The 13,672-nt window shown below is 43.9% G+C and overlaps 1 protein-coding gene across 3 annotated transcripts in view; it reads left to right on the top strand.

The window, feature by feature from the left end:
• Positions 1–8,196, top strand: part of COL20A1 (collagen type XX alpha 1 chain) — a 95,296-nt gene extending 87,100 nt beyond the window's left edge. For all 3 annotated transcript variants that reach the window (XM_043527475.1, XM_043527477.1, XM_043527476.1), the window contains exons 37-40: positions 426–614; positions 4,342–4,419; positions 5,573–5,728; positions 7,058–8,196. In XM_043527475.1, the coding sequence (XP_043383410.1) occupies positions 426–614; positions 4,342–4,419; positions 5,573–5,728; positions 7,058–7,071 (437 nt within the window). In that variant the 3' untranslated portion in view covers positions 7,072–8,196. The remainder of the gene's footprint in view (positions 1–425; positions 615–4,341; positions 4,420–5,572; positions 5,729–7,057) is intronic.
• Positions 8,197–13,672: the final 5,476 nt, after the last annotated feature.

Genomic DNA, 13,672 nt, shown 5'->3' with positions numbered 1-13,672 from the left:
CTTGGAACTAAATGTAGTGACAATTTCAGATCCAGAAACAGAAAGGGCTTTTTTGGGGGGAGGGAAGGGGGTGATGTCTTGTATAGATGCAGCCAATATTTTGAGAGATTTGTTGGCAATATTGGATCTCAACCCACATGCTGGCCCTGACTTGGCTCCAAACCTAAGCCAAGTCCTCTCTAGCTCTACATTTGACAGACTCCGACTGTTTCTTTGGTTGGAAGAACTTACATAACCTTTTCTGAGTCTGGTAAAAGGTTAGGGCTTGGCCCAAGGGTGGGCAAAAGGCTCTTGGACCCTTTCTTATTTTATCCACACAGGTTAAATTTATGCCAGCAGAGGTTCTGACCTGAGGCCTTTTGCTCATCTCAACATCTCCTCTCGAGTGGAGATGAGGCATTTTATTGTCTGACTTGCCTTCTCAGCTCATGTGTTGAAATTTGACTCATTCATCCACGAGCATACAAGGAAGCCAGTTCCTGTGTGGGATGACACATTGAAGCCAGGAGGACCTGGACCACCAGGTCTTCCGGGTATCGCTGGTACCAGAGGAGAAAGAGGAGAAGACGGTATCCCAGGACAGCCAGGCAAAGATGGGTATCCTGGAGAAAGAGGTACTGACTGAAATGTTCTTAAGTAGGGCTTCACCATGGCCTTCATACTTTCAGACATAGTGGCTAATGAAGGGTAGCTTCTTCACCTAAAATGAACTCTTGTTCCAGATAGATGTGAGCACTGAGCTCAGGTCCATTTCACGTTGATTCAGCGTGGTATAGGGATAGGCACCAACCACAAAGATTCCCTCACGATTCATGTGTCCACAAAGTTTGGAGGTTACTGGATCAGAGGGGTTTGTTCAGCTCTAGGTCTCGCAATGAGCAGGATATGCAGCCTAGTACCGTCTCACCCAGTTTTCAGGAGTGACTACAAAATTATGGGTCGAAGACACTTTGAGTCACACTCACCCCATGAATATTACAAACAAGTGGAATGTCTGCCTAGGCTTATCATGCCCGAGTGTCTGTCTGGTCTGCCTGAATATCTGTATCTCGTTCCCCTCCACTTCTGACCCAGTAATCTCATACTGGCATTATGTCTGTTTCGCAAAGTGGATCCCGCAGCACCCATTCTCTAACTGGATCTCTCAAGTAGCTGTGAGCCACTCATCACTTGTCACACTCCCTTCCTCAGCTTTGCCAGTGACTCTCTTCTCCACATCCCTTCACACTGCCCCTGACTTGTGGAATACCCTTCCTGAGCTGATCTCACCTCATGCAGGTCTCACCTCTGTCATTTCTAAGAAATCAGCCATTTAACGATGGCTACAGGAAAAAAAAAGATGGAAATATCTGGACATGTGTTAAGACCAAAGCCAGAGCATCTGCTATGGCAGGTGTGCCATTGGGCAGCTGTAGAAATGGATAAAAGGGGCCAACTAAAAGAATCCCTCCTGCCATCAAACAGTACTTAGGGAGAAACTTGTGGGACTTGGGACATGCAGTGTCATGTATTCCTGTACCAGATATAGACTGGCTATGGAGCTTGCTTACACATACCAGGTGTGTTTATTGTCAGATCCTTTAATGCTCTGCCAGGTATGGCTGAGGTTTATATTACAATGACCTTTCCATTATATGCAAAGAGTAGTCCAGGACAGATGGGGGTGGTGGAACCTTCTTTGTGCCCCGAAGCAAAGTTTGATGGGGCAGGAAGGATTCCAGTATTGGATTGTACCTCTCTTTCTCCCACCCGTTGTATTGTAACCCATCTCGGAGTGCAAGCTCTTTGGGGTAGGGACCATGTGTGTTTGTACGTGTGCGCTTGTGTTCACATCGCCCAGCCTAATGGAGTGCAGTCCTGATGGATGCCTCCAGACACACATGTGCCCATAAGTATTAACCAACAAAAAACAGGAGGCCCTTCTACCCAGCAGCATCACCCACCATCCAAGGTGGGCTCTCATTCTCTCTGGGCACAAGGCTGGACCCCTTAGGGTCTCTGCCTCTTAGGCCAGCACAAAAGGAATTCACAGGGCCAAATCTGAAAGTCTTACTTGGTCTAAACTCCCCTTGAAGTCAATGTAAGGACTAAGTAAAGGTGCCAGCATATGGCCAACAGGTTTTTCCAGTGTAGGAATAAGAGCAACATGCAAAGCTTATCTCCCCCTCAGTGGGCAAAGCACTTGCTGGCTCCTTTTTGGAGTAGAACTCGTGAGCTTTGGCGAGAATAGTCTCTTATCTCTGGCCTCTTGGCCTCAAACTTAAAGCTCCTGCACTTGCAAGGAGAAAGTGTTGCTGGAACTTTTGTTTAATTACAGGGCAAATCTTGACTGCACCGTCATCCTGGCAGCCACCAGTGGTTTAATAAAACAGCGTATTACAGACAGGCTGTTAGAAGAACCTTTTGGCTACAGCTCCAAAGAGGCACATGCAGCATGAAAACACTGGGAGAGAAAGAAAGGAAATTGCTGTGTGCATGCTGCAAGGAGAGCCTCTCCCTCCTTTTTCATGTAGAATTTCCTTCCATTTTTAGTCTAAGTTTGTGGTTTAACTGGCATGTTTCACACGGCCGCTCACACAGCAACCTGAATCTGTCAGGAGCGCTCAAGGACAATTCTGTGCCATTGTTTCCTGCTCCCCCCACCTTCCCCAGTCTTTATGCATAGCATCCAGTGAGAACAGGAGGGGAACAAGCACTAAGGGTATATAGCAATCATACTGACCGATCGTTTTCACATGAGGGATGGTTTAAAAAAAAATACAAGTTTTTTCTTCTTCCCATTTCAAGAAACTCTCCCCCATTCACAAGCTCAATAACTGAAGCTCTGTTTCTGTCCAGCTGAAAAGAGACGTAGGGCAAGCAGCTATTTTTGCTGCTAACGCAAAGGACCGCTTCAAGCACTGAATGTTCTTCTGCAGTTTGAGTCCTGGGCCTGTCAGGCGGTTCCTGCCGCTGTCCCTCACAAGCACGTATTCCCATGAAAGGGCCCCACTTCAGAAGCAGGTCTCACATATGGATGCAGATTTTTGATGGTAGGGAGAGGCAAAGCCAGGTGTTAATGGGAGGAGATAATGTCTGAGTGGATATTTTTGTAAAATATTTGTTGGAGAGTCTCGTGCAACATTAATTGAAACTGCTCTGGCTTCAGTGGCTGCTGAACCCTTCTGAAAAGCCAACCGCTAGGGCAAGCCGGTCAGTCATTCAATTCCGGCCTGAAAATGTAAAGCTTCTCAAAATGACAACAAAGTGGAGAGGGGACGAAGCAACGTGCAACTATTTCCACCTGGTCAAGTGAGGAGATGGAGCCCCTAGACAAAGAACAGGTGGAACTTACGTGTAGAACCGGTCAGAATCTCTTTGCCAAAACTTCTGTCGAAAAAAGCCATTTCCTCAAGAGAAATGTCTTGAGACACGAGGTGGGGGAGGTAATATCTTTTATTGGACCAACTTCTGTTTGGTGAGAGAGACGCGCTTTTGAGCTACACAGAGCTTTTCTTCAGGTGCCAGTATGGAAGCATAGCAGTGATGACAGTTTCGTCAGGAAGGTGAGACTAACTCATTAGCTTAGGGGTCAGGATATTGACCTGGAACATGGGAGACCAGATTAGAGTCAGAGCAGGGACTTGAATCTGAAGCTAGCACCAGCACAGCTGGTGACACTGTGGAAACTTTTGCAAGGTCTCAGTTTCATTCCTCATCAGAATCGAAACAGATTCCCAAACCTCCAAAACATTTCACACAATGGAATTGCCGTTTTCCCAGTGCGTCCTCCCTGAGCAGCTAGAGCCTGGCGTATGCAGCTGTCCCAGTTGCCCTGAGAAAGCTGCAGTTGCGTGCTGGCCCCTAGAGGTGGTAAGGGGAGGAAGAGCTGGAAGAGCTCAGGCAGACTGGCTGTGATGCACAGAGGGCTGCAGGCACAGCAGAGCAATGCAGATTGATGATGTCATTTCTACTGCACCACTAAAATGGTATTCAACAGTGAAGGGTTAACAGGCTCCCTAACACCGCACTGTATTTAAAGACCAGGTATAAATAATATTAAAAGATGACTTGATTTATATTTAGCCACAAATAGCCACAAACTTAAATTCAGTGTGTAGGGGCATGATCCTATTTGAGGGACAATGCCAAGGGCTGCCCAAGGATACATAGGCAGGCCCGCACGGGAGGGGTTAAAAGAGGGGATCCTGTTTTGCTGAGTGTGGTACTAAAGGCCACAACCTCCTAAAAGACCATAGCACCTAAGAGCCACCTTATGGGGAGGCTGGAGTAGAGGGTGTTCATGCAGGGGAAGCTGTTAAGCTCTGGTAAGTGACATCTCTCTCTCTCATCCTCAAACAGGAGGACCAGGACCCAAGGGTGAGAAAGGGATGGCTGGAGCCAGGGAGGAAGGAGTTCAGGGACCAAGAGGACGAGCAGGTACAGTGAATATAGTCTTGTGGTTTCAATCGTAATGTTGATTCTTCATCTGTGCTCCCAAGGGGTTTCAGCAAATAGTTTAGGCATAGCTTGCAACAGCCACATCCCAAATTCAAAAGATGAGCCTAAATCTGCCTCTAGTGGGGTTTCTGGCACCTTCATCTGAAGCATCTGGTGCTGGCCACTATCAGAGACAAGAAACTAGACTATATGGCCCATGGGTCTGCTCCAGTATTTCAATTGCTCTGTTCCTAAGACCCCATGGGGCATATTTTCCTAAGAGCCTCCCTTTGGTAAACATCTGCTAGTGCAGAGGCAGAAATCCCCAATATCTGAACATACCAACTAGGTAATTGTGTGTTTTAATTACACAATTTATACACAGACTTTTCACATTGCCTACACTATTGCAGAGTTTTGTGCACACAGAGCCAGATGTTCATATGGTATAAACCAGTTGAGGATATGGCTCACAAAGTGGAAGGCCCTTTGAAAATTGGCCCCACTTCATTGGAACCTAAAATCTTTGTAAATTCTCCCATCCCTAAGAGCCTGATCTGCTTTAGCTGAAGTCAATGGGACTATTGCAGACATAAGTGACAGCAGGCTTCAGCAGGGAAGCATTATAGAAAGTATTTTTTCATATATTTATGATTGTTACTGTTGACATATAAAGATATAAAACCAATGAACCCCATCAGGATCTTGGGCTTGGTGGTTGGTAAGTCTCCACATGGGAGATGGTGATGAGATTCCCTTATCCTGATCCCTGCTTTCCAGGGGCTGGAAGCGCTCCCCCAGGGCGAGGATATGTCATCACACTCCTGAGCAATTCCTCTTCCTGATGTTTAGGAGATAGCACTGATGAATGCAGACAAGAGTTCTTTCTAGCTTTCTTCAGCCAGAGTGATGCTGGCCACATCACAAAGCTTCTAGAGCACCGGTGAACAGCAGGAAAGGGTTAAATTGTGGGAAATGGGAAAGAGGTCCATAGGTCTTCATCGGGATCCAGTGGGGACTCTCCAACCTCATCTTCCTTCAAAAAGGAGCTGGGAAAGTCCCCAGATAACTGGCAGTATGCCATCAGACAATAGATATTGCATTGGACCAGCAGAGTTATACTGTACTGTTTGAGATGCCATTCATTTTTCAGGCCCTCCAGGAGAACAAGCCATAGGGGACTCAGGTCCGAAGGGTTCCCCCGGGAGCACCGGTCCTCCAGGTTTTCCTGGTGCCAGAGGCAATCCTGGGGCACCTGGCTACCCAGGTGGTTGTGCTAATTCAGGATGCTACAGGGCAAGCATAAGAGGTAAGTCCTGATTCTTTATATGAAGGTGATGATTTTAAAAGCTTCCCCATTCATGTATCTTTGGCTACCTGGCTAACCTATATGAGAACAATTATTATTATTATTACTTAATTTATTTTCCCCATGCTTCAAGGATAGTCTATCCTGGAGAACATTCTTTACTAAATACTTAACACAAACCATGTGGAAAAAGTTCTTCTGACTGGCTGCTGAACCTTCAGCAATGGTTGGAATAACTGCATAGCTCTGCTCTTTACTCGTCTGTCCATCTCTCTCTAACATAAATTTTTCCCCTTCTCACAACAAATGACATTATGTGGCAAACTAAAGTCAGTTTTGGAGGCTTTGGGTTGCATGAGATAATGCTACTCCTGGTGGGTTAGAGCTACTTGGATATGACCTCTGCTCCATACCTCATGAAGGAACTAGGGAATTCTTCTTGAGAAGCAGTTATGCAGGGTTTCTACAAGCCACCAGGCTATCTGCTGCATCGTCCTTCTAGATTCATAACCCTCTCATAGGTGAAGAGCTCATGGTCACTTGGCAGAGCAATAATGCACTTCAAGAGGTGTCAGTACAAGGCACTTGTGTCCTCCTTGAACTGGATACATTTGACTTTGACCTATGTAAAATGTTAAGTAGTTAAGCCACAGTTTAATCTCTAGTTCTTATATTCAATCTGGAGTCATTAAAGAAACTTCTGCTGCAATAAGGCATTCTCATGTGACTAGCCATTTATAGCCTGTAATATTGACCTCCCCCATCAAAACAGCCATTTTTTCAGAGCAGCCACGTCTGTAAACTGGCCTTCTGTGCAATCATGTCCAGGAAGGGGAATTGGTTCAAGACTTCTCCTGAGTGATATTTTCACTGTCCCTGTCAGAGGAAGCTGTGCTTCTTTATTTAACTGTACCTGGATTTCCTTTTTTCTCCATTTATGTGGACAACATCTGAAGAAGGCAAAGTAGATTTTTAAAGATGCTTCTGCTCCATATGGATGGCCCTATTTTCCACATGGATGGCCTTATTTTCCTTTTTTTCTCCTAATACTGAACTACCCAATTTAGTTATTGGCGTATCTTGTCAATTAGCGTGAGGTATTTTCATGGTACCAATGACAGGACATATTAATGCCTCGTTATACCTCCCCATCTCATAGAATAAGAGATTCCCAACTACATTAAGTCCTATAAAGTACAGACACCAGTTGGTGCCTGAGAGAAGATTGTTAAGGAGGGAGAACTAATTATGCACCCTCCATCCTCAGTACTTTGTGTTGTATTTATTCTTCTGTTCAGTAGTGTCTCCTGTTTTTGTCTCCAAATGCAGATTTCATCCCCTGATGATTGAGGCATGGGCCACTGAGGACAGGTCTCTGTCCTTTGGAAACTTCTGCACTAAGGTTCTGTCTACCCAGAGTGTAACTGCAACTTGAACACCCAATACAAGCTCCCCCCCCCCGTTGCACTGGAGTTTTGTACGGAAGTATAGAACTCTAAACTAAGCATAAAACACTACCCACAAAACCAGACTGTATGCAGATAATACCTAGTCATCCTCTCTCACCTGTATTTCTGTGTAATTATCTGAACCGTTTTGCACTGGACAGTTGGTGTGTCTGAACTGATGTCAGGCGTCCCACACCAGGGCAAAGAAATACAGTCCAAGGTTCACGTTTTCAAAATTACAAGAGAGCTGAGCCAAAAGTAACGTTAGTGGGATACGAAACGGTCAGAAACAGTCTGGAGCAATGGCTCATGTTTGCCCACCTGTGCTTTATTTTTTTCAGCCATTATTGTGGGTCACCAGTAGCTGAGCAAAACAGCACAAGGTACTGAAAGATGAAAATCCATAAAATGGCGACCCTGCCATGTTATCTGTGGGGTGCCAATGGAATAAAGTCTAATATTGTTGCTACTGCTTCTGCCTTTGGCACAATCTTGAAGTCTTCCTCCCCGTTTCCTTATATACATGACTATCATTAGACTATGGAATCACCTTTGTAGAGGAATGGTGAAAGCCCAGGTGCCTAGTCTAGTTTTATACATCTCAAGCAAAGTACTAAAAAATAGAGCATTTGTGTATTGACAAGGCAAGGCCTAGGTAACCTCCTTGGCCTTCTCCATATCTGCCTTCTAGGCACTTAGTAACAGTCTTCCATTGTATCACACAGAATACTGCATAGCCATAGGCCTCACTCCTATCAGTAGGATACTAGAGGTGTTTGTTATTGTCTGACATTCTAATTGTACAGGCCACAATTGTTCATATTCGTACCAAATTTATATTGATACTAGTAATGCAACACCTTAATGGTAATTGTTTGTTATTTTATATTGTACCAGCTTGTATTGGTCCCAGACCAGAGCTACATTGTAACTGCTTTCAAATAATTGCTCCTGAACCTGGGTTATCGACACACAGAAGAGCAAGTTCTGTGAATAAAATGTCACTGGCGTTTGAAAATCTGGACCGACTCTTCTTGCTTCGCTTCTACAAAGACGCTTAGATACAAAAAAAGGAGCAACACACACATAATGTGTGTGCACATTTCCTCTAATTATGGGCACACTGGATAACTCTACACAAATGGCTTGTGGTGGTCATGTGCATACACAATCACGCATTTCCATTTGCAGTACTGGTAACTGTGCTCAGCTAACCCACTTGAAATTCCAGTCCGTAATGATCCAACATTTAGGAACCATGTTGCTAGGCCCCTTAGAAATACCCAAGATAGATACAGAAGTCCTCCCTGTAAAAATATGGCTCAGATGCAGTAACTAAATAATATTCCTCACCCTTACGGAAAAGTCTAGAATGTAATACATTTTAGCCTTTCTGTCGATCTTTTTGAATAATTACATAGACTTGTCTAGAGAGTCATAACCCAGCTAGGACAGTGCGCAAAACATAGAAAGAAGATCATTACATTCTATAAATACTGAATAATTTGTATCAGGCTCTATTGGATTCATCATTAGTAATTTTCTAGGACTTTTCCCTAAGGTGAGTATTTGCAGAATGATGAACGTTCCTATTGTAAAGTCTAAAGGAATACTGTAACTATGGAGGCAACTTTCTATTTACTTAAGGCAAAATTGGCAAGCTTTTAAATGTGACTTCTAATCAGTGAACCTTACAGCTTAGACAAAGTGTCGTCAGGGCACGATCCCTAGGCCCCAGAAAAGAGAGGGAGCAGAGGGACAAATATAAAACATTGTGAATTTGATGTTTAAAGTAAATATATTTAAGGAGATGGACATACTGGACACAAGTTGTTGAACTCTGAATATTTTGATTTGTAAAGGCCAAAGAGCCATTCTGTATTTTTCCCATTCCTTAAAGTGGAAACATGTCCAAAATCTACAGAACCTACATTAATTCAAATGCTGAATGCTGCTCTATGTATGTATGTATTGTATGTTAAACCTCTTGCTGTCAGGGACAATAAAGACACAATGGGGGTGGGGGAGTTTGCAATGAGCAGGTGAAGAGGTAAAAGGTGCTTTCTTTGCACATTTAAAAAATTCTGAATTATGCCCATTAGAACGTTCATATGCTGGGGCAAGCAACACAATGTGCATTTGGTCAGATAAAGGCCCTGACTTTTTGGAAACAAATGACAACCTAGACTCCCCTTTTTGCACTTTTTTTTTTACCCACCATTTTTGAGGCTGTAATCAACATCACTTAGAGGGCTAGCAACCTGATCTTGGATACAATCAGTTAGCTAGATCTCTGACATTTCTGCCCACGGATAATTGCCGTACAAGGGTCAGCTTTTAAAAAATCTAGCCCCACATGGGTTATTGCCTATGCGAAGAAAAACCTGCCCCCAGAAGTTACCCATTGGAACTGTCAAATGCATAACTCCTTGATGAGATGATCTGTTTACACATTTGGAATTTGCTTATGTTTATCCTGGGTGAAAAACTTAACAGGACCCAATTCAGCAAACTTACAACCCGCTAAGACATTGTGGATTCAAAATTTAGCCATGGAATGGAATGGAATCCTGAAGGGTTTGTGTTCTGCTTACATAGAGACAAGGCTTCATTGGCGTTGAACATGGGAAGAAACTCCTCACTCACTTGGAATTGCTTGTTAGGCAGTTAAAAGTAACTCACAAAGGAGTTTTTGTGTCCCCGTATGACAATATGTGTGAGACTACTTGGATTGGCTAGGTCCAGGCTACATCACTCACTTTCATTACCTGCATAAAAGCCTAATTCTTCCGGTCTTGTGGTAGTAAAAAAAATGCCCATCAGTGCAGTGCCCGCAGCCCTCACCAGCAGTTCACCTGCCTAAACTGAAAAACCCACCACCACAGCTAAGGGCAGTTGGTTGAATTTTCTAAGTTCTTTCTGTGTTCAGGGTCAGTCCAAAAGCTCCCACTGTGGCTCCCCCTCACCCGCGGGATGTGTTAGCTAAGGAAGCATTTGCTGGTCATATCAGTAAAGCAATTGGGCCCAGATCCACAAAGGTGCTTAGGCTGGATCAGTGGAAGTTAGGCACCTAAATACCTTTGTGGAGTTGGGCCTGTTTAGCTACATTCACTTGGAAAAATTTATCATCTGACAGCATTCACCAGGGACAGTCACACTTGAATCCTGGCTTTTTCTGGTTTTTCTGGAGTCCACTGGTCAGTGTGAGCGGATCAGAACTACTGGCCAAGCCATGATCTATTTGTAAGTAGCTTGAGAGAGGTAGGGGTGGGGGAAATTCCTCAGCAGGAGGAAACACTGGGACTTTCTAAAGCAAGAGATAGGAATGAGGAAGGAACAAGGTCCTACAGCTTTCAGCCCCCCACTGAGTGGTTTCCTATTGGGCATGACATGTTCATGGTTACAACGGAGGAGAGTGACAGATTGGTAAGCTATAGGTGATGCCAGTGCCTGCTGGTTCAGACCATGGTACTACTCCAACAGCTGTTAGAAGCAGTTACTAACTACACAAAGAGGACTCATACACAGCTATAATTACTGCGCCTGGCGTGTCCATCAGCAACAGAATTTCAGCCAGCCATAGATAATGGCTGCTGAACAAATCACCAATGTAACCGTCCACATGACAGCAGTGGCAGGGGAGTGGGGAAGAGAAGGGAAATAAATTAGTGGTTATTTCCCCAATATGCCATAGCTCTATTCATATAAACCATTCTTCAGAAATACTTACCCTGCTTTTAGCATAAACTCGTTGCACCGCAATGGAAAGCCTCAGAGAAGGAAATACTTTTCTATACTCTGTCCCAGTAGCACAAGTCAGATCCCCCCCAAAATAACAGGGAGATTTTTTTGTCTCTGTGTTTGTACAGTGCCTCGCTACAATAATACAAATAAATAATAATGGCAATAGAGGGATTTCTGTTAATTAAGAGTCAGATTGTAATGCAATTACAAGTGAACAGTCCCTCACACGACAAGCAGCCACAGTGAAGTTAGTGGGGCTATTGGAGGAGTAAGGCATTACCCTCGGCGTACAGCAGGGTGGGAAATTGTTTTTCCATCCCATGACAACTTTTGAGATTTTGGAATTTTTTTGCTCTGAAGTGGGACAAAATTGGGACCTTTCAAAGTTTTTCAAGAAAACCTCTCCCCAGAATAACCAATAGCCCGGTGATGATGGCACTCACCCTGGGATGCAGAAAACCCAGTGTCAAGTCCCTGTTCTGCTTGAACTGCAGCAGTAATGTGGTATACTTTGTGAGTAGAGCTGGGTGGGAAATAGTTTTTGTATTGTAGTGGCTATTCTGGGGTGTGTGTTTGTGTGTGTGTGGGGTCTCTCTGGTTTTGACTAGAAATTCCATCGTGGACTGGAGAAACCTTCCTAATGAGGTTTCATCAAAACAGATTATTTCCTGCAAAAAGTTTATTTTGCAATGAAAAACACATTTACTCAAAGAATTCCTGACCAGCTCTAAGTGTGAGTGTCCCAATTCAGTTCTAATTCGTTAAAGTTATTAACTGGCCGATGACTACGTTTCTCTAGCTATGTACACACAGCATTTCATTATGACTGACCCCCTGCGTTATTACACACTGAATCGCTACGTGTCCTGATTTCCTATACAATAAAACAACTTTATTCGGTATATTTTCCATGGAAGGGGGAATCACACAGTTATACAACTAATAACCTCCGGTCAAGAGAGAGAATAAGAGGGATGGGCAAGGGAGACTAAGGTATTCCAGTGAGATTAGAACATTTGATGAGCTAGCTAAAGCTGTTCCAGATGGTAGGAGCTGCAGAGGAGAAGGCTCTCAAACCAACAGTGGCAAAATGATATGGAGAGAGAGAGGAGTTCAAAGGAGCTGGGGTGGGGGGGGGCGGGTGATGTAGATAAGGGAAAGTGTTAAAAACAGAAACCCACAATTTTGCTTAGTTACTTTTAGATGTTAATGAAAATTGATGCCACTCACTCATGAATATTAACTATTCCTTCTCTCTTTGGTGAGCACAACCAATCATTTCCCCTGCTGGGCTTTCCTTTAGTACACCTTGTACTTTTCTGGCCTCGTTTGTCATTTTTAAAGTAAACAGCAGTTAAAAATAATCCCATGTTTTACAAGGGCATTGTTGAAAACTTCCCTAGCCAGCTTTTCCAGTAGGGACCTCATCCTGAAAAGCTTTAATCAGAACTAATCCTTTCTCAGGCAAGCAGCTCCACTGAAAGAGATCAAACAGTGAATTTGACAGGTTATTTTATTGTATAGCTCACTCAAAGCCTAGGTTTCACAGCAGAGTGTGACTATAGACTGATCTCATTTGGAGAATGCTGAAAGGTGTCTTGTGGGGACAGTGTCTTGTCCTTGTGGATGGGAAAGTTTTAATTACCACTTCACTCAAATGGAAGAAGAAGAAGAAGAAGAAGAAAAGACTTTCGCTAGCTTGCTGGGTCCTCATTGTCTTCCTATGCACACAGACAATTTTTGCTAAACCCCATATTTCTATCTGCATGATATATGCTAAGCAAACTCTGTTTCCCTGTGGTCAGCAGTCTGAGATCACATCTTTACGTTCTCTCTCCCCTAAGCTAATGGTGCATTTGGGTTGTAATATTTCATTTGTGTTTTTAGGCATAGTTTGATTCTGCATAGTGCAGTAGGGCACTGGCTGGAACGGAGGTGCCTTTCAAAAATATTTAGTCAGCTTAATTTTTTTCATTGCTTCTCCCCCCCAGTTGTTGGAAAGACTAAGTCTGCTGTTCTCACCAATTCCACCTCCTAACCAGCCCTCTGAAATACAGCCCTCCGCTACTCCATACTGTTGTTAGTGCCACATGCTACCTTTAATAAATGCTTTTCCCCCAAGGCATCTCAGTGAGAGTAAATGAGACAGCATAAAAAAGGGATTTCAAGGAACTAGAGGTGAACAGCACTTTGGCAATTGCCACAACCCCACTTAACTGTGCAAAAATAGCCTATTTTTACTCCACGCTCATAGGTCACAACAAAAAAATCTTGGTGTGCGTGAGGATTGACCATCTGTTTAGGAAAGAAAAAAAGGAAAATTTAAACTGGGGCAGAGGGAATGAAAGGAAAAGAACACAGAGCGCTCAGCAGCTGGAAGGAAGATATGGCAAGCAACCAGTAGTTATAAAATGGCTACCTTAAGGTCTGTGCTGTCTGGCTCTGCCCAATTTAAAGGGCCAGAAGCAGAAAGGCATGCTGGGGGGGGGGGGAAAGTTCCTATAAGAGAGCAGCACTGAAATAGGGGTAGGCTCAGAAGGAGCTAGGTAATTAGAGAGGAGGGTCTGTTAACTGGGTCTCTGCTCAGAGCGGTCCCTTATTATTATATCACATTGTCTATGTACTTCCTACGAGAGGCATGTATGCCTATGTAGCACTCTCTACATGTAGTTCCAAGATGTTTTATCTCATACCCTTTAGAGAAAGATTATGGGAAAGGGAATTGATGAAAGCTATGCTGGTTGGAACGCTG

The sequence above is a fragment of the Chelonia mydas genome, chromosome 13, assembly GCF_015237465.2.
Source record: "Chelonia mydas isolate rCheMyd1 chromosome 13, rCheMyd1.pri.v2, whole genome shotgun sequence".
In the NCBI taxonomy this organism is placed as follows: Eukaryota; Metazoa; Chordata; order Testudines; family Cheloniidae; genus Chelonia; species Chelonia mydas.
The sequence above is the reverse complement of the archived record's forward strand: the minus strand, read 5'-3'. Positions and strand labels throughout refer to the sequence as shown.